This window comes from Geospiza fortis, unplaced genomic scaffold, assembly GCF_000277835.1.
Source record: "Geospiza fortis unplaced genomic scaffold, GeoFor_1.0 scaffold324, whole genome shotgun sequence".
Taxonomy (NCBI): domain Eukaryota; kingdom Metazoa; phylum Chordata; class Aves; order Passeriformes; family Thraupidae; genus Geospiza; species Geospiza fortis.
In genome coordinates, this window is record NW_005054559.1 from 350,419 (window position 1) to 370,626 (window position 20,208).

The 20,208-nt window shown below is 39.0% G+C and overlaps 2 protein-coding genes across 4 annotated transcripts in view; one reads left to right on the plus strand and one right to left on the minus strand.

Moving 5' to 3' along the window:
- NBR1 (NBR1 autophagy cargo receptor) overlaps positions 1-7,392 on the minus strand; it is a 28,437-nt gene extending 21,045 nt beyond the window's left edge. The window contains exon 1 of the mRNA XM_031064109.1: positions 7,381-7,392. The gene's annotated coding sequence lies outside the window, so the exon portion shown is untranslated. The remainder of the gene's footprint in view (positions 1-7,380) is intronic.
- BRCA1 (BRCA1 DNA repair associated) lies at positions 7-20,004 on the plus strand. Of its 3 annotated transcripts, XM_031064103.1 has the most exons (23): positions 70-104; positions 215-242; positions 674-773; positions 1,234-1,287; positions 1,638-1,718; positions 2,245-2,333; positions 2,698-2,843; positions 3,544-3,646; positions 4,538-4,583; positions 5,044-5,186; positions 5,647-8,958; positions 9,652-9,737; positions 11,472-11,650; positions 11,828-11,982; positions 12,500-12,825; positions 13,421-13,508; positions 14,105-14,182; positions 14,639-14,679; positions 15,314-15,397; positions 15,796-15,850; positions 17,498-17,571; positions 17,955-18,015; positions 18,983-20,004. In XM_031064103.1, exons 3-23 carry the CDS (start codon positions 694-696, stop codon positions 19,084-19,086), a joined length of 5,385 nt encoding a protein of 1,794 aa, XP_030919963.1. In that variant the 5' UTR covers positions 70-104; positions 215-242; positions 674-693; the 3' UTR covers positions 19,087-20,004. The 3 variants fall into 3 exon arrangements, with proteins under 3 accessions (XP_005429630.1, XP_030919964.1, XP_030919963.1); XM_005429573.2 differs by having other exon boundaries at positions 7-242; XM_031064104.1 differs by having other exon boundaries at positions 7-242; positions 3,547-3,646.
- The last annotated feature ends 204 nt before the right edge of the window (positions 20,005-20,208 follow it).

The following is a 20,208-nucleotide window of genomic DNA, read 5'->3' on the forward strand; positions in this document are numbered from 1 at the left end:
GGCGCCGGGGAGCGCTGAGGGGAGACGGGCACGGCGCCGCCATGGCCTGGCCCTGACCTGACCGCGGCAGCCCTGACCTGGCGCTGAACGCACCGACACCAGTGCTGCCCTGATACTGACCGCGCCAGCACTGCCCTGACCGCCCAGGCACCGGCACCGGCCTGGCTCTGACCGCACCGGCTCGGACTGCACCGACACCGGTGCTGCCCCGGCCCTGCCCGCTCTCCCTCGGCCCGTGCCCGGTACGCTTCCCCTCATCCTGCGGACAGGCCTCCCTGCAGGGCCGGACCCGGGCGGTTTCTCTTTGTTTTCAACTTTCGCTGTGCGGTCTCAGGCTCGGGTGGGTCCGCCCTGGCTCCTTGGCATGACCTGCCTGCCCTCGGCTCTGCTGCTTTCCCAGCCAGCAATCCCCTCTCTCTCGCTGCTTTGTGCTTTTTTATGAATTTCACCTGAATAAACTTTCTGGGCGCTCCTTTGGGTACAAGACTCGAGGGGTTTTAACTGCAAACGTTCAGAGTAAGAACCCCTCTGTACCCCTCTGTAAAGTGTTAAGTAAAAATAATTTGATACTATTCTGCGGTTAGAGCAGAGCCGTGGGGGAGACAGCATAATCATGGGAGGCAACAGAATTTTTTTCAGAAACAAAGCTGATAATGTTTTTTTTTTCCTGTAGACTATTGTTGGATGTGAAGGATGGACTTCTCAGTGATTACTATTGGACAAGTACAAAATGTGCTTTCAGCTATGCAGAAGAACTTGGAGTGCCCAATATGGTATGTCAGAGAATAATATTAGTATAGTTAATTTTTTGGAGGTGTGGTTTCTTATTCTCATTTCTTTGAAAATGCTTTGTCAGTTCTATGGCTTACCAGAAAGCAAAGAAATTTGTACTTAAACTAAACATATTGATGTTTTGTAAGGCTCAAGTGAGAAAGTGCAAGGAAAAACTTATATTTTGTTCTTATGTTCTATGTTTTGCTTTTCTAGTAAAACCTGAATGTGTCAGTCCTCTATCCAGTGAGGGGAAAAAATATATCTGATTGGATTAGAGGATTGTTTGTAAAGCTGTGTGGGTTTTTGTCCCTTGTCTCTGAAAAGTGAATGAGGTCTGTAATTCTTTAATGTTGCATTTAATATCTTGCATTTCTTTAATGCAAACAGATGCTGAAATATCAAAGGTTTTGGTTGAAGTCTATAACCTCTGTGCTCTTGTTTTTCTTTCCCTCTTTGTAGCCTGGATGTGGTGCAAGAGCCTGTCTCAACAAAATGTGATCACATATTCTGCAGGTAGGTTTGAAAACTTGCAAGTGCAATGCACTTTTTAATTGCCACATATAATGGTTTGGGATTTATAATTTTTAATTCCATATAGACCAGTTTTAATTATGTTTCTTCAGTGCTAATCATATATGTATGCTATGTTTTGATAAGCTTGTGTGTAGCTGCTTGAGGGGAAAAAGTCAATTCTGTAGAAGAGAGAACTACAACTTTAAAATGCATCAAAGGGGATCAGTTAACTCACTGTAACCTCAAAACAGGAATGCATCCTTGATTCACTAAGTGTGAATGTGCACAGTCACTTTTAGGGAAAACAATATCCTTCTCTTGTTACCATCACAAGTGTTCTTTCTTTCTAGATTCTGCATGTTCAAACTTATCAACAAAAAGAAAAAAGGTGTGGTGGAGTGTCCTCTGTGTAAGACTGAAGTTACCAAGAGGTGAGGAAATCATCTTTGTCAGGGGGCTGCAGAATGAGGTGTTTGAGCTCTGAGGAAAGATCAACAATACGCTTAAAATATATTAGCATAGTACATTTATTTAATTATTAGCATAATTTTTAATATTTATTTATTTATATTTATTTTTCTTCTGAAATACAGAAGGAAAGGGATTTTTTAGTAAGTTGGGTATTCCTAAAGGAGTATCTTAGCTCAAAGTGAGCTTTTCCCAGGTGAACACACTTCTCTAAACAAGTGTCTGTTCTAGATTGGTGTTTAATCCTTGCAACTGATTTCTCTCTACTAAACCTGTATGAGAAAATGCTGTGTTCACTTTTGTGATAATTGAAATTCCCATACTAATGGTTCTTTGGGGGAATTTGTTATTCCATGGCAACAATTTTTTCTTGTCTCATTTTCCACTTTGGAGTTTTATCCCTTTTCTGGTTCAGCCAAAATTCTAGAAATATTTATAATTAGCTTGTTCATTTGTCTTAAAATAACTGAAGTGCTGATGTTATTTCAGAAGTCTGAAAGAAAATTCCAGATTTAAGCAACTCATTGAAGGACTGTTGGAAACTATCCATGCTTTTGAGCTTGACACTGGAGTGAAGTGTAAGTGTTGTGAATGTATGTCCCCAGTTGTTTTTTTTAAATAAGGTTTTGACATATCATGATTATTTATAAGGTAACCCGTTCGAAAATAACTAGAATTAGATCTTGGTAGATTATCTATATAACCAAAACTGGTTGAGAAAATTAGTTTGGAGGATCAAGATCTTAATTATTACTTGAAGAGTGCTCAGAAAGAATAATCAGGCTAGTCATTCAACAAGATTTCTTTCTTGAATAAACATGTTTTAGCTGTGCATGCACTAAGTGCCCAGAGTCTACAAAAATCTATTTCATTAATATATAATACTTGAGTCATACTCAGTATAAAAAGATTATTTTTTTTTTACCTAATAACATGTTTTAGTTTTAAAGAGTCATCACTTTCCTAAAACATCCACGGAAGCCACTGCTGCTGAGTCCCTGTGTAAAGAAAGTTCTGTCATCCAAAGTAAGGGCTTCAGAAACAGGAGGAAAAGTGCTAAAGGAAATGGACAAGAAAACTTCACCTTGGTAATTGCTTTTTCCCATTTTATTTGTGTGGATTGTTTAAAATTGTATTTGGAATGTGTATAAGTGCATGTACATAAAAGAATGAAGTAGGAGATTTTGGGTTGATCTCAGATTGTTTGATCTGAGTAATCTGGACAAGGACATCTGTATATTTTTGTCTTCTTAACCTACTTGAGAAAGATGTTTGCATTAAATGACCTGAACTTATACATAATATTGCCATAATACAGTCTGTTACTGAAACCAGGATTGAAAACTTGTTCCCCCTGCTTGTTTCATGAGGCTGTCTAGGGTTTTATCCTATTTGGTAAAAAGGTTTTTACCTTTTTAGGGGCAAGATCACAACTATGTCTTAGAATTCATAAGGCATTACCCAGCTTGGGGTATTTGCTGTGTGTGTCACTGTCCATGGCATGGTGTTTCTGTTTCCATCTGCTTAATGCTGAATAGAATATTAGACAATACAGAATATAAGATCAAGCTGGTAATGATTTTATCTGTTAAATGCATGATGCATTGTTTCTATTGACACATTTCATTACTGCTGTCAATATTATAAATTACCTCTATTGTGCATAGAAGCTACCAATGCATATGAACTAAGTATTTATATCAGCCCCCTGTTAAAATTTAAATAGCTATGAAGTTTTTTTAATACCTCACTGTTGTAAATAATTATTCCTTTCTATTTTCCTGTCAGCAGCAAGCTAGTGTGAATATTCAGCTTACAGATGCCAAAATGTGTCACCCAAGAAACAAACCCCAGAAATCTGGTTCTCAAAAGGGTACTTATATAGAGTTTGGTAAGATCTGTTCTAAATCCACACTAATTGATCCTATGTACAATGCTTGCTTGTAAAGTAATGAAAGGTGATTATGTTCAAAGTCTTTATAAACACTAATTTCTACTTAACAAAATTACAACAAAGAGACAAATTATGGACAATTCCAAGTTGGCAAATCAAAAGGGTTTTTTGCATAATTATATCATGGCAAATAATGCTACTGTAGTTAACCCTTAAGCCTTGGTGTACACAGTCCAGAGAAGGTATTTACAGATGTGCAAAAAATTACAGCTATTACAGCTAAAGGTAACCACTGCTTTCTGAAGAATACTAAGCGTTGTCACCAATGCTTAAGATGAGGATGAAATCTATTTGAGATATTAAATTTTTTTTGCTATCTATCCTAGCTTTTCAGAATTTTACTTTATCTGGTGTTGACTGCTATGAAAAAAAAGACAAATGCCATGCATAGCTTATCTTTTATGCTGTTCCTTCAAGGAAGGAATTGAGTTTGTGTCTTCACTTTTCCCCTTATTGCATCTGCCAGGATCAAAGGATCTGTGAGAGACATTTTGAATATATTTTTCTGACTTCCAGCTCAAAATTCTAAATACTTGTAGCTGTTTTGTGTACAAATTCAGAAATTAGAAAGTAACTTTTGGGTGATTAACTCTGTTACCAGTCACTGTATTTAAACACAGTTTGATGCTGGAGCCATGTAGATAGTTTTACATGGAAATAATTAAAATTAAGTAAAATACTTCACAATTGAACTTGGTTTCATCTGCTAAAAGTTGAAAGCATCTAGCTCTAGAAAGGAGTAGGCATGTGTGTGATGATAACCCCTGAATCTGCAAGTCACCCTTCTCTGAATCATTCCAACCAGAGTAACAGATTATTTGTTTTCAGGCTCTGAATCATCTGAAGAGTTTTTTAAACAGACAACCAAAACTGGGTAAGTAAAGGTGATTAAGGAATTCATATCTTCTACAGACAGTAGTTCAATATTCTCATTTCCTGTGTTCTAGTTTCTTAGCATAGGACTGATGTAATTCTTAAGCAGACAAATGGTTTTCAACTTTGAGGGCATTAGGGTAGAATGGGGAGCCGAATTCCAGCAGTTTGCCGTGTTACATGCTTTAAAACTTATTTCTAAATGTTTTGTTGTGGATGTAGATCTTCCATTAAAAAGTAGGCACTGTGCTTTAGAAAGTAAATACTAAATTCAGGATTGCACAAGAGAATCTTTCAAAGAAATGGCCTGCAACTCTGAAGAGATCTACTTGTGGTGTCAATTGTGCAGCTTGTCTTCTCCAGAAATTTTTTCAGAGAGCAGAAAGGGAAAAATAATATCATCTTCTATTCTGTCTGTTATGGTTTTATCAGTAATGAAAGTAGATTTCCTTTCCCAACAGGTTTGAAGACAAAGGAGCAGTTCAGATTTCTTCTCAAGGAAGGCTGGAAGAACTTGAGAGTGCTGAGAAAGGGAATGAAAATTCTTGTAATGCACAGCCTGACAAGCTGTATGCCAAAGAAATAACACTGCCAGATATCACAGGTGTGTTGTTATTTTGGTGACAAAGGTGATTATGCTTGAAAGAGACCACAACATTTTTATTTCACATTATTGGGTATACATATATATATGCTTACAGTCTTGTATAATGTAGTTTTGTTAATGCCTACAGCTAATACAAGACTGTTCCTGTAACCTAAATACAAAATGTGGATGTTGTATGCACAGGAACAGAAAGGAAGAAAAAGTCCAAAACTTAATCTATTCTATGTGAGTCATATTACAGATGAAAAAGCACTGGCTAGTAATCCATGTACAAATTTAGAAGAACATGTAATATGATCTTTCTGCCTTTCTCCAGAGGGAGATTTCTGCAGTGTAATATTCTGGTTGGGGGGAAATAAGAGCAGTTCTTTTAAAACAAAGTAGCCATTAAACTTGTTCTTGTGCTTGTGTGTGTAAAATAGAGGTTAATAATTTATTATCCCTATAAATCTAACAGGTGAAGGTGATTTCTCAAAGGAATGTTTGAGCAAGAAAAGCTCTCAGAGCATCACTGAATGTGCCAAACCTGACCAAGGGAATGTGACTGGATGCCAGAGCTCTCCTTTGGATGTTCTTGCTGTAGAGCTGCTCCCAGAGCAGTGTGACAGAACAGGGGATGCCAGTCCCACCCTGAATGGGGACACATCATTCTTTAGGAACACAGAAGAAATGGGGGAGCAGCAAAGCCAGCACAACAGTGAACACCAAGAGTCTGATTTAGAAGATAGCTTGGAGAACAGGCTGGATAAAAGCAGGGAAATGGATACTGATGGACAAAGTGTGGAAGCTGCAGAGGGATATGAACCTGAGAATGACTCTTCCCAGGACAAAGAACTTCCTCTGGAGGAGCTACCTCAGGCAGAGACCCTTCACTCTGCCACCCTGAATAAAGTCTCCAAGAAGAGACTGAAGCAGAGCATTCAGAAAGTCAACGAATGGTTTTCAAAAAGCAATGAGATTTTGTCTTCCAATTCTTCAGTGGATGAATCTGCTGCATCAGCTGATGTTTCAGGTGAAGGAGATCTGTGTTTATCAGATAAAGAGTCCTGTATTTCAGGAAGGACTGACCCTATGGCAGATTCCATGGGAATTGCAGCAGTGGAAGGAAAAAAGAGGTGGTCAAAACAAACAGCAGAAGACATTAAAGACAAAATATTTGGCAAAACATACAAGAGAGGGAGGAAATCAAATCCCCCTTCTACCTTGAGAGACATTTTGCCTACTAGGCAAAAGGAAGATGTGGCTGCTGCTGAGTGCCTGAAGGATTTCAGCAAAGACAGACTCAAACGGAAGAGGAAGACTGCGTGTGTCCTGCAACCTGAGGATTTCATCAAGAAAAAAGATACAGAAAAGGCAGATGGGGGCCCTCAAAGTGTTAATGGGGGCCTTGGAGATGCTGAAAAGAAAAGCTGTGATGAAAGTGTTGCTGTTAATGAGAGTCACCTCTCTCAGAATAGAGCAAATAATACATTAACAGAGCCTGAGGAGGGAGGAGAGTCCACATGGAAGAAAGCTACTGAGAAGGTCCCTACCAAGCGCTGTGATGGGGAACCAGAAATGTATAACTGTGATCAGAAAAGCACCAAGAGGAGAAGTTCTTCAGCAAAAAGATGCAGGCATTCTAGTAGAACCATGTGTGCTCTGCAGTTAGTGGTGGACAGAGGCTCTGTTTTCCCTGATCCAGCTGAGCCACAGATTGACAGCTACCCAAGCAGTGGAGAGCCCAGGAAAGCTGATCCTGAGCAAAACCCAGTCAGACGCAGCAGAAGGCTTCAGTTACTCTCTGAAGAAATGACAAAAGAAACAAGAAAAAGAGTAAAGGGAGCCAGAAATAACAGTGATCATGGAAGGTCTGTCTCTGGAGACCAAAGGAATGTGGCAGCTCACTCTGCTGAGTGCAAAGACCTGTGTGAGCCTCAAGATGAGTTGAGTTACAGGCCAGTCACTAATTTGGAGGGAGGTAATCTGGAAGCAAATGAAGCGCAGGTGAATCTAAAGAATTTATCTGACGCTGCAGAAACTGGAAAAAGTCTGTTCAGTCCTTCATGTCTGCCTTCAAACTGTGGTTCCACTGTGCCTGATACAGGTTCTCAAGACAGCAGAATACTTGGTAGCCCCCTCCTCCTGCAGCTTCCTTCAGTGTCTGCTGGGCAAACTGCTTCTCCCCAGACTGAGGGGGTGACTGAATCACCTGCTGCTGCTCCCACAGAATGTAGGCATGATTCACAAAATGTTCCAGGGGATTTCAAAGCTGAGAAGTTGCCAGTGGCTAAAAATGTTTTGGAATTGACTAAGGAAGCTGAAGACAGTGACTTGGACACACAATATCTGAGGAATATATTCAGGCATTCCAAGCGCTCCTCCTTCAGCCTTTTTCAGACTCGTGCTGTGGCAGATCCTCCTTCTGAAACCTTCAATCTATCATGTGCTGCTCAGGTAGAAAATAAGGCTAGCAAACAATTACAACCAGAAAGCTTGCAAGAGGAGAAAACAGCTGCTCAAAACTTGAGCAGGGTTTCTGAGAAAGATGAAGAGAAAGAGAAGCTTAAGACCTGTGAGTCTGCACGTGTTGATCCTGTGCCTTGCTTTGCTGTCAGCACAGGAGAGCACAGGGATGGCATTTCACAGGCTGCAGAGGAAGGGATTCTGACACCAGCAAGAGCAGGGACTGCTCAGACTGAGCACAAAAATGGATTGCTACAAGAAGAGCAGGGCAATGAAAAGCCAGTGTCAAATGAGATAGGGATAGAAAGTGAGTTGAGACAGAATCCCATTGAAAGTGATGGAAGCCAGAGTGATCAGAGTAACACAGAGGAGCATGATTCCAGACAAAATTATTTAAACACAGGCCAGGAAAACAGCTTCAGTTCAGAAAGCAATCAGGCAGGAAAGACTGAAGTTGTTGATTGCACAGAACCAGTTCTACATTTTCAATCCACATCAATGATTTGTTCTGCAACTTGTCAGCAAAGCACTGCTGAACTCAGCTGTGAAGTCACTAGGACAAAGAGTAGAACAAGAGAAAGAAAAGGTGTAAAGGGGAATGAAGAAGAAGCAGCCCAAACTGTTAGCACAGCTGCAGAGGCTCTGGAAGAACCTCTTGGAGAGAATTGTGGCCTTACAGGTTTGTCTGGAACCCCCAAGGCCTTACTGTGCTCTGATACTGACATTGAGGAGAACACCAGCTTATGTGAGACTGATAGGAAAGAGCAATCTGCAGTGTTTGTAAAAAGTGACAGTGCAGAACTGCAGAGCAGAAATGCAAATTCTAAACCAAGACCTCGAGGTCCTCGAAAGTCTCGAAGGCGAGTGCAGAAACTGCCATCTTCAGATGAAGAGTCCTGTGAGGATGAGGAGTTACCCTGCTTTAGGACACTCATCTTCAGCAAATCAGCAAGCACACCTTTGCAGACTGATAAACAAATGGCACCTGTGGTGGAGTCTCCAGTGGCAGAGTGTCCAGGGAGTCCCACTGTGAGTAATGATGGCAATGTTGTGCAGAAAGTGCCAGAAGCTTCCCTAAGTCATGCCTGTGCTTCACCAAGCCAGGAGTCAGAATGCTCTGTCAACTTATTTTCTTCCCAGTCCAACATGTCTGAGGAATCACTTAATGGAGCACAAGAGCTGAACAAACATTTACCACAAGCTCAGGTGTCCAAACAAATGAGCAGTGTAAATGACAGTAAAGAAACTTCTCAGAATTCTAGTGGAGGGCTGAAGGAAACCAAAGATGAAAGCCAAGAAGACCCAGACATGGGAGCAAACCTAGGTACAAACAGGATTTTTCTCTCTGCAGCTTTGTTTATAATGTCCTTACAGCAAAGTTTTTGGTGTGTGCATGGAAACTTTGTTCTGCATTTAAGAACAGAACTCTTCTAGAAGAATGTATCAGTCTTAATCAAACAAAAACCCCTCGGTGGTTTATTTCCTGAAAATTATGTTCATCCAGTGCTCTTTGTTCAGAGCACAAATGAACAGACTGACTGTCTGATGGGAGTTCATTTTTGAGGGAAATGCTGGTTCTCTTACTGCAATGGGATACTTCCATTGTCAGCAAAATTCCACAGCCTATCCAAGCTTTTTCCCCAGATGAAATGTTTGTTGAAATTGGCTGTAGAATTTTGTAGTGAATATTTTGCCTTTTTTATAGCCTTTGTAAATATTTAGGGCTCTTTCATCCCTGTTGAAAGAGAATTCTGTTGAAACACTGAATTCTGTTTACTTTGTCATGTGTGTGACACAGTATTCTTTGAAATATTCGCTTAAAGGAAATCTGTCCTTCTAACTTCAACATTTTCAAAACTTATCACTTTAGTGTTATAATTTTTAGTTCTCTAAAACTTCCTAAGTTTTCTTCCTAAAACTTCACATGCTAAGAAATTATGGATAATGTTGGTTGTTTTGTTGTTTGGTGGTTGTTTTTTCTTTAACCAAGGAGGGGTTTTTTCCTACCTTTTTCAAGGTGAAGCATCTGGATCTGACAGTGAAATAAGTATTGTAGAAGATTCCTGTGGAGCATTCTCTCAGGGTGAAATCCTCACCACCCAGGTGAGTGAGTTATGCACTGAGTGTAGGAGCAGCCTGCGTTCCAGGAGATAAGCAAGCTGTGAAGTCAGTACAGTGGAAAATTCCTTTCATCATAATTCTTCATCACTAAATTACTTCCAAAAGCATGATTAATGAAGATCTGGAGAGCTGCTTCTATGCCATTATTTGTCCAACTTTTCCTCCCCTGGTGACCTTATACTGCAATGGCCACAGCTTATTATGTGATATTGGTTACAGAGCTTAATTATGGGAGATGCTAATTAATGCATCTCCACACTTGGCCAATGCTGCAAATGTCAGCTCCCTATATTTAAAAACCTTAATGATAGGAATATATAAGAATTTGGTGATAAGAAGTAGATTTATTACAATATGATATTTAAAAGCACAGAGACTTGTCTTCCTTGTGTAAAGATTAAATCAAATAATTCCATATTAGACTATTATAGGTACAAGTCCCAGCAGGCAGTGTCTGATGAAAGGTGTGTCTGGCAGTGTATTTTGTGTCTGCTGTTAAAATCCTGAATGCTGCTCAGTGGCCTGACTTTATGTATTGGGTGATTTATGATTTGGGCTGGGGGTTCTGATAAGGAGAAGTAGAGAAATCAAATTGAGGGTTAGAGGCTTGGGGTTTCTTGTTTTGCTTTTTCTTTGTCCTATGTGACTTTAAGATAAGTCTTATGCCAACTCTCTCTTCAACATTTTCAGCCCTATGTGTTTTATGTAAGTCCAAAAAAAGTGGATTTAATTTTTGTGCTCTATGGGTGTATTGGGGGATTTGGGCTGGGGGTTCAGCTGAGGGTTAGGGGCTTGGGGTTTCTTGTTTTGCTTTGGGGTTTTCCTTTGTGCTGTGTGACTTTAAGATAAGTCTTAAAGCTCTCTCTTCAGCATTATCAGCCCTATGGGCCTTATGTAAGTCCAAAAAAAGAGTGAATTTAATTTTTTGTGCTTTGTGGGTGCTTCTCCTGTTCACAGCATCAGTGTGAAATGTGCCCAGCTGGCAGGCACTGCTCCTCCTGTAGCCTCATGGATGGAGGTGCTGGGATGGATTAATGGCATGGGGGTGTGGGATTTGGGTTTGTGGTGTGGTGATGGTTTTCTGTTTGCTTGGGAATTTTTATGGGTTCAGTAACAAAGAGGCTCCACATGGTGCCAGTGCTGGAGCTAAAATGGAATATTCAGTTCTCTGGAAATTGCTTCATCTTGTAAAAGGTTTGGGTTTTTAAAAAGGTCTTTTGAAACCCTTTGAGCTATTCTTATGCTGCCTATGGCATGGTTTTGATCATGTAATTTGAGGAGGAACATAAGGAAGAATATTATTAAATGTTTTAGTCCTTTAAATTATCTTTAGGGCTTTTAGCAACTGTGGAAAATGAAGACTCAATTTAAAATTTAATAATGAACATCATGGATTGAGCTGCTAATGGAGTTTGGACAAAATTACTTTCAAATAAATTTGTGCAGGAATTGTGTTGTTTTCTGATTGATTAAACTCTGAGGCATCCAAACTGAAATAACATGACTGGCAAAATGAGTGTGTGCTTGTTTGGGTGTTTTTGCTTCTGATTTTGGATGTGTGCACTATTTGTTACAGCAAAAGCACCACAGTCACCTTTTCAACATGTGGCAAAAACTTAATTCAAAAAACCATTTTGCTATTTCTAATTTTCAAGTGTTTGTTCAAGAAATGAATCCTGAGTTTGCTTATGTTGGCATTCTTGTGCTCCTTTGCAGCAAAAGAATGCTATGCAAAATAGCCTGAAAAAACTTCAGCAAGAAATGGCTGCACTTGAAGCAGTGCTAAAGCAGAATGGGAGCCAGAACTGTGAAGTTTTACCTGTCCAGAGGGAACTGCCACATTCCAGTACTGAAGGAGCATCTGAAATGGATCAAACAAGAGAAGCAAAAAACAGGTCAATGGTTTTGTTTGGAGTTTTGGGGTTTTTTTATGTTTATTTCTAAATTTTTATTAAAAAAAAAATCTTAAGTATCCCTGAGCTTCTGGAAATTATTGTAATTTCACTGTTGCTACATTTTTCTGATGCTTAAAAGAGTGAAAATGGTATTAAAATCAATTTCCCTCTCTCTAGGTCCCCAGAATTGCTGCTTTCAGCTTCTAAATCCTCTTTAAGGAAGAGATCAGATCTGGAGAAAGGCCCTGGGTGTGACAATGTTCTACAGAACAAAACTCCCTCTGAAAAGACAAAACCAGTGCAGGAACACAGGCAGTGTCAGCTTGAAGCAGGTAACATTGAAGAGAAACCCAGTGCATTTTGATTTCTGGTGGTTTTCTCCTGTTCTTTCCATGTTTTTACGTATCAGCAAGATACAACTTTTTCCTGTAGTTCCATTATTTTAATTTCTATGTTCCTGGTCATTTTAAAAAGGTGTTGCTACTTTGGTAGCCCAGCTGTATGACTGCTCATCAAATGGGGTGTGACAGCTTTTTGACAGTAATAAAAGTTTTTCTGTCTCACTTCTAAATTCAGACATTTTGACAAATATGCTGCTCAAAGTTCCAGGTATATGCTACTCAAAATACCAGGTATTTTAGTGTCTTGCCTATAGATCAGGAAAAAGTCATGTTGGAGGCAAAGATGAAGTAATACACACAAAAGGAAGTAATAAACACAAAGAAGTAATAACACAAAAGAAGAGGAAGTAACTGCAGAATTTAAACCTAAAAGAAAGAGCAACGATCTTCTACCATGACTACAAGAAAAATGCAGTTTTCTCAAGGACTAATTTCTTTTTTCCTTCAGAAAATGCAGAGGAGCAGAAATCTGGGACCAGACAAAACAGTGCATCTGTGTCATCAGATCTTTTTGGAGATGTGACCCAGAGTCCAGATAATTCTTCCTCCTCTCTAAGACTTTTTACCCCTCAAAGTGGAGAAGCCACAGCTGGGCCTGTTGTGGCTCAGAACACTGATAAAAGCTCTGGCCCAGGACACAAATTTAAAAAAAGTGAATGTTTTCCTGAACCTGTTCTGCACAATGCAACTGGGAAAGAAAATACTACAAATCCAGTGGGGACCAAGAGGAAAGAAATGTCAATTGTGGTCTCAGGTCTGAATCACAGTGAGCATGTAAGTAGATTTCAGAATTTGGAGATCACTAGTTAATAATTCCTGATTACCACTATAATCCTCAATAGAGAGATCTCTAAGTGTAATAAAAGTAATCTTGCAGGAATTGCAGTCAAACTTTAGCACTCCTAAAGCTGTGAGGATGCTGCCTGGAATGGCACTGTTATACTTAGTGAGATTTGAACTTTTTGAACGATTCCTGATGTCTGGAGGGAAAAACACAGGATTGCAAAGCCTTGTAGAAAGCCTTGGGGCTGGGGAGGGGCTGTGGGTGTTTGCTCCAGTCATTGTTCTCAGATGATGCTGCTTCACCCAAACTCTGATCCATAGGGAGCATCCTGTAAATAGGAATTCTGAGTTGCTAATAGACCTGTTTGTGCACTCAGTTTCCAGAAGGATTTGGGGTTTGGGTTATAAAACACACAAGAGCTCTGCATTACTGTTGAATGGTGCCAAAACTAAATGTACTTTCTGTGTGCCAGCACATAAAATGTTACTTTAAAGTAACTATCCTATTACATTATGCTCCTAAAAACTGGGGCTGTTGGGGAGGTTTAAACTGTTCCTAACTATTATTTTCTTAACTGCTTTTCAGTTGGTTGTCCAGAAGTTTGTGAAAAAAACTCAGAGCACTTTATCTAATCACATTACTGAAGGAACAACCCATGTCATAATGAAAACAGGTTTGTTGGGAGCTGGGGGACCAAATCCTCTATTGACAGACAATATAGAATTTTACCTTCAGTTTAAACACCAAGCAGACAGGTCAGCAATAAATTTAATAAGTTTGAGGAAAAGGTATTGATTGTTTTCTCTACTGCAAGTTTTTTGTTTCAACTTGTGAGTTTTCTCATTCTGTTTCAGAGGAAAAGTGTGAGGGCATGTTTTCCCTTGTGTAATTCCAAGTTAATGGTACTTGCTATTTATTTCTTCAGCTGTTTGCTCATAATGTTCAGTTGTTGACAGCACACTAGTGTGAAGTAGTTCAGAACCAACCAAAAAGAGACAAAGATAATTCCCAAGAAGTCATGCTTTTTCTTGCCTCTTATCTTTATTGAATAATTTTTAAAGGGCTCACAATTGGTACATGTGATTAATTTCTGCTCGTTTCCTTCAGTTTAGTAACATCATCACAGTGGAGTTTTGATCCTTTGTATAGTTGTGATATTTTGCTGCTGCACTTATCTGTATGTAAAAGCAAACATTCTTTGCTACCCTGAGCTGTGTTTTTTTGCTAATGGCAAAACTAAAAGAGGTTTTACTGTTGTTTGGCCTGCAGATGAGGAGCTGGTGTGTGAACGGACCCTGAAGTATTTCCTGGGCATTGCAGGAGGAAAATGGGTGGTTGGTTATCAGTGTAGGTATCACTGCTGCTGGAGATCCATGGTCTTTGCCCTTCTGCCAGGAATGCAGTCTTCACTTGCTGCACTAAAGAAGAAGGATCTCTTCATGCCTTGCCATCTGATGTTTTGCAGTGTTTCTTCTAAATACTTAAAAAGAAATTAAAATTAAGAAACACAAGCAGCAATATCAAGCTTCTTCCTCTTGTGAATTACTTATTGTTTCTGCTCCCCACTGTGGCAAAAGCCTTTTGTCCCTCTTAATTTAAATCTTTGTGATTCACGGCATCAATTAGTGTAAAATTAGTATTATTTCTAAATGGTAAAAACATTCTTTAAATATTTAGTGTTATACTGTATTCCTTTAGTACAAATACCTTCAATTTAATGTAGCAATGAAGTCAGAGTACTGGTAGTGGAAGAACCATTTTGCTGGATAAAATTACTTTTCTTCTTCTGATCTTTTTATTTAGGGATAATTCAGTCTTTTAAAGCAGGAAGGATACTGGATGAGGTAGGTCTTTTTTCTTGAGTGAAATGTCAAATGGTTAAGCAATGCTGTTACATGATGGACTTAGGAATTTATTTGTGTTGTACAGACAGATACTGTCTAAACATTTAATATGAAATTTTAGCTCTGAAACCTGGGGTTCTAGTTGTATCAAATGCTAGGACCAAAATCCACACTTAAGCCCTGTGCATTCATTGTGTTGAAAACATAATGAGTCCCTATTACTTTTTAACAGGTTACAGACATATTTTTATAAGTGTTCCTACTGATATTAATAGATTATAGCATAAAGCAAAAGATTATTCTTTGCTTAAGGAAATAATGTTATATACAGATAATTTCTATCAAATAAGACTTTACTGATAAGACAATTATATTCTTAGAGTGTGCAGTTTTTTATTTAGTTTGCTAAATTACCATACAGTTTGAGTAAAATTTGTTTATTTAAAAATTGCCTGATGCTGCAGGGGTTTCATACTCCAGCATTTCTCTTGCAAAGCCTTTTAATTCATTTTCTGAACACACTCATAGATTTTCAGTTCTGAAATCTGACACCTTCCTGTTTTGAAGCAGAACTCTGACAGGAAAGTGTTCTCAGTCTCTTCACTTCTGATTCCTTGCTTTTGTTGTGTTCCAGGAGAACTTTGAAGTCAGAGGAGATGTAATCAATGGGAGAAACCATCAAGGTCCCAAGAGGGCCAGACAGGCCCTGACAGAAAAGGTACAAAGCACATCAGGGATTCAAAATCTGTCCTGCTCTGTGCTGGCTGAGCTTCTGGAACTTCTCCCGGTCTCTCTGTACACAGAGTTGTACAAATTAATCATTTTAATCCCTGCAGGGTGAGCTCTGTCAGCAGCAGAGCAGATATTCTGTAGGGGCTCACTAAGCTTGGAGTGAATGCTGTCTTTTTATAACAGAGGGTTAGTGGTCTTTAATATTCTTTTCGTTTCATTCTTAAATTCTTTTGGTTGGTAGGTCACAAAAAGCTTTGTGGAATAGTCATAATGTGATAGCAAGCCCTGGAAGTGCAATGAAAACAGCAAATAAAAAAGAACAGCATATAAAGCATTGCTCTTTAAAAGCCCCCTGTGAACTCTAACATGTTCCTTGCTTTTCAGATCTTTAAAGATTTTGAGATCTGTTGCTGTGGACCCTTCACTGACATGACTACAGGTGTGACATTGCATGAATGGTTAACATAAAAAATATTTGGAGGGACACTACATTCACCAGAATTGTACATTTCTGGATAATTTCTTACCTCTTTTCCTCTGTAATCTTTAAAATACCTACATGGGGTAAGGTGTAGATAAATAATTTTATCCAGTTTTAGCTCCAAGTGGAGTGGAAATGTTCTCTTCTATTTGGATGTCCTCAGACAACCCCCTGGCAATTTTGCTGCATTTCAAACTAGGCCTTTTATCTAGTTCATGTCTGGATAAATTATCTAGGAAAAGCATTAATGTCATGCTGTCTGGTAATTGTTATTGATGCTCTTGATCTCTCATATTTTGAGCATTTTTTCTTCTGTCTTAGTAAACAGTTCCTAAGTATCCTTTTCCTAGCAGCTGACACATCCTTATTGGAGCCTCCTGTCTATAGGAGCAAGTGCTAAAAGTGAAACACTTTAACAAAACTAGAAGTTAATATATAAAGAAAGAGCTGTTCAGCATAGCTTCATTTTTATTTTTAAAATTTAATGAAGTATGTTACAAATTTTTGAAAATTTAATTTATAATTTTTCTACTTCAAATATTTGTACTTCCCATTTTTTATGGCTTATTCAGCAGATACTTTCTGATTTGTTCAATATAACTATTTTTGACTGGATGAAATATACTCACATTTCTTGACATTTACAGTAATTGCTGCAAAGGATGCAGTGCTTTCACCTGCTGCAGTGATCCTCAATTTTGGCTCTTATACTTGAGAGACTTAATCTTCACTAGCAATTCAACAAATTGGTGCAAATTAAGTACTTTGGCTACTTTTGTTAATGAGAGATAATCACAGTTCAAACTTCTCATTTTAATTTCCATTTCACCTCTTGCATCCTTATGATAAGAGGAAATAAATTGTGATTTTTTTTTTCAGGGTTTGGTTTTGTGCAGACCTGTGGGGAGGGTGAGGGAGGGGGGAGTTTATGTTCCCTAGCAGATTTGGAAGTGAAAAGATTTTTTTTCTACTCACATCTCCTTCAAATGATGGTGGTTTGTGAATTGGAACAAACACTTGGGGAGTAGTGTCAGCTTCAATGTGATTGAAAACACTGAAGTGACTTGTCACTGTCACATTTTCTGAAAAATCCCTTCGCCAGGATTTCTTCTCCTGGGAAGCTGAGAAGCCTCAGAGAAAAACAAAAACAATAATTATCTGGTTGCTTCTCCTGTGTTTTGCTGCTTTGGAATGTGGTTTGGAGATTGTTCATCCAACAGGTGCATGTTTGATTGGTTTCATGTGAATTGTTTTTATTTAATGACCAATCACGGTCAGGCTGTGTCAGGACTCTGGAAGGAGTAATGAGTTTTCATTATCATTCTTTGTAGCCCTCTGTCTGTATCCTTTCTCTATTCTTTAGTATAGTTTAATATAGCATTATATAATATAATATGATATAATATAATATAGCATTCTATAATATATTATATTCTATTGCAATGTAATATAATATTTAATATAGTATATAATATGTAATGTAATATTTAATATAATATAATATTTAGCCTTCTAAGAACATGGAGTCAGATTCTCATCTCTCCCCTTGTCGGGGCTGTCTGCAAATTCCACAGTGACTGAACTGATTTCATCTGGTTTCTTCAGAGCACCTGGAGTGGATGGGGGAGCTCTGTGGTGCCTCTGTGGTGAAGCAGCCTGACCTGTTCACACCCACAGCAGTAAGTGCTGAGCAGTTTTCACCCTCCCACAGTTCCCAGGGCTGTCAGCACAGCCTGGCAGTGCCCCTTGGCTCTAGGCCTGGCCAGCCCTCACTGGAATACTCCCTTGGAGTGGATTCATGATTAGTGTTGGCCACATCACTAATTTGTCTTGAAATTAGCACTGAGCCTTCCCTTTCCAGTTCCAAAAGCCTGTTAGTGACTGAGTGTAGTCACAGAATTTCACAGAGAAATCACAGAAGAATCTTGGGAACTAATGTCTTTCTCCCTCTACTTAAATTCCTCTCTGAAATTAGCCCAGTTATTGCTCTCTATAAATAAACATGAGAATTGTATCAGAACAGACAACAATAGCATTTTTATTTTTTATCTTAAAATCCTAGAATTCTACAGCAGTTGTGGTTGTGCAGCCAGATGCTTGGAAGGAAAACATGGATTATGGAGGTAAAGCAACATTTTTCTGAGCTGCTTTCTGGTACACATCAAGTGTCTTTATCACACCTGTCCCTTTAATAGCTAAATATCAAAGGGTTGTACAAAAATCAAAACTCTACTGCATGGAGATGGAAGTATGTCTTGTAAGAAAAATCTAGAAGGACAAAGTATATTGTTTCAAGAACCAGCAATAGTTTGAAGAGCTGCTCTGGCAGATAAAAGCTGTTGCCTCAGTTGTCTTCTGTATCATCAGCTCTACAGAAACTTCCCTAATTGAATAGTTTTTAAAAGGTGGGGAAGGGTGTCCTTGGAGGACCAGTAAGATCTAGGAGACAGCCTCAGATGGAACAAATTTCACTTGGTCTGAAAAGGTCTTATTAAAAAGCCTTAACAGATGTAGTTTTGCATTTTTTTTAGTGTAAGCAAAATGCTCAGGAGAAGCCATGAGGCTTTGAAAGTGCAAGTGGGGTTCTGGGAGGAGTGGGAGCTAGTTAGGCTACACTGAAGTCCAACAAAACAGTGGAGCAGGATGATGATGTAAAAACCCAGCTGTTTCCATGGCACTGGAGAGAGGAGAAAATAAAAAGCTGGAATGAGGAAGAACAGTCTGAAAACACTTCAGTAATTTTCTGTTGCTTCTCTTAATGAGACTCATTGCTTGTCACACACTCAGTGTGTCTGGGCAGACAGGAACCAAAGCTCTGTCACTGAGATCTTAAATGAAAAGCTAACAAGTGCATTCTTTATTTTTAGTGTTTAAGTTGTGGTGTTCACTGCTTCCTGCTTGGCCAGCTCTGCTCCTGGAGCCCAGCATTACCTGCCTGGAAAGGCACTGCCACTGCCACATCTCTGCTTTTATAGCAAGCTTTTAAAAAGCAAACAGCTTATTCTGAAAGACATCAGTGGCCTCACCTTCGGCTTGTTTGGAGCTCTTGATAACAGCTGCATCATTTATTTCTCTGTCTTTGTCTTGCAGCAATCCAGCAGCAGAGCAACGTTGCCCTGGTAACTCGGGAGTGGGTCCTGGACAGCGTGGCTTGCTACCAGTGCCAGGAGCTCAGTGCTTACCTCATGTCCTGAGGGTGAACAGCAGCTGTCCATAATCATAAAACTACTGAAATATTACCCTCTAGAAGGTGCAATTACCCATTGTTCTTTAAAGCTTTAGTTTAGCTTAAAGCGCTGTGAGATTATAAATGTTAAACAAATTTTAAAAGTTAGAGAATGTAGTGTATGATCTCCTCAGAGAAATGGTGATATATTGTTTGCCACTGCAGCCAGTTTCTGTTTAAATACTTGGGGACAGTCATTTCCTTGAGGACATTCCTCAAAAGAGAAATATTGGGCTCAGGGTTTCCATTAAGACATACCTGCACTCTGGAGTAACCTCCATATTTTCATTCTGCTTAAATACAAACCCTGAATGCTGTTTTGTGATTATTAATGCCCCAGCCTTGGCCATTGATTGATTATGGTTGTGTTGAAAACTCTACAAACAGCTTTCCTGTTGTGCATCACCGTGCCAGAAACCTAACCAGAAACACAGGTATGGTCCCCAGAAATGCAATGATTGAATTCAAACAGAAAGGAAGGCTTAAAACCAGGCTTAAAATTTAGTACCAGTGCTGTCAGGCTGATTTCTGACAAATGTATGTGGCACTGTGAAAGGATAATGAATAGATGCATTTTAGTATCCTGGTGACCCATAATAAGCCCAAAAATATCTGCTTCTAATAGTCCCTGCTTGCAAAATGAGGCTGCAAAGAAATTGGCTTTTTATGAAAGAAAATATCTTGCTTATTTCTGTTGCCAAGCAATTCAATTTCATATCTAATTTTGTACTTTGGGAGCAGAACTGCTTGTTTAAAAAGCAAAAAAAAAATGTAGCTAAGTTCATAAAATTGTTTTGTGATAAGATGCTGCTGTCTTGGAAAGTTACAGAAAGTATGTTTATGAATATTTGAATGCGCAGAAGAAATAAAATTATTTTAGCAAATATTTACCTACTTGTTTAGCTTTTATGTGAACCAGTCTCTCAGTCTGCATTGAGGCATATGTGAAAAAACACTTAGTCCAACCTCCTGAAATGGGGAAGGAAGTGGACAAGGTGAAAAATGTAAATGAGAATTTCAGAGATGCAACAGAGCTGCAGTTGCTATCAACCAGAGAAGTGACAGTGTTATCAACTCTCCTGCAGCTGCC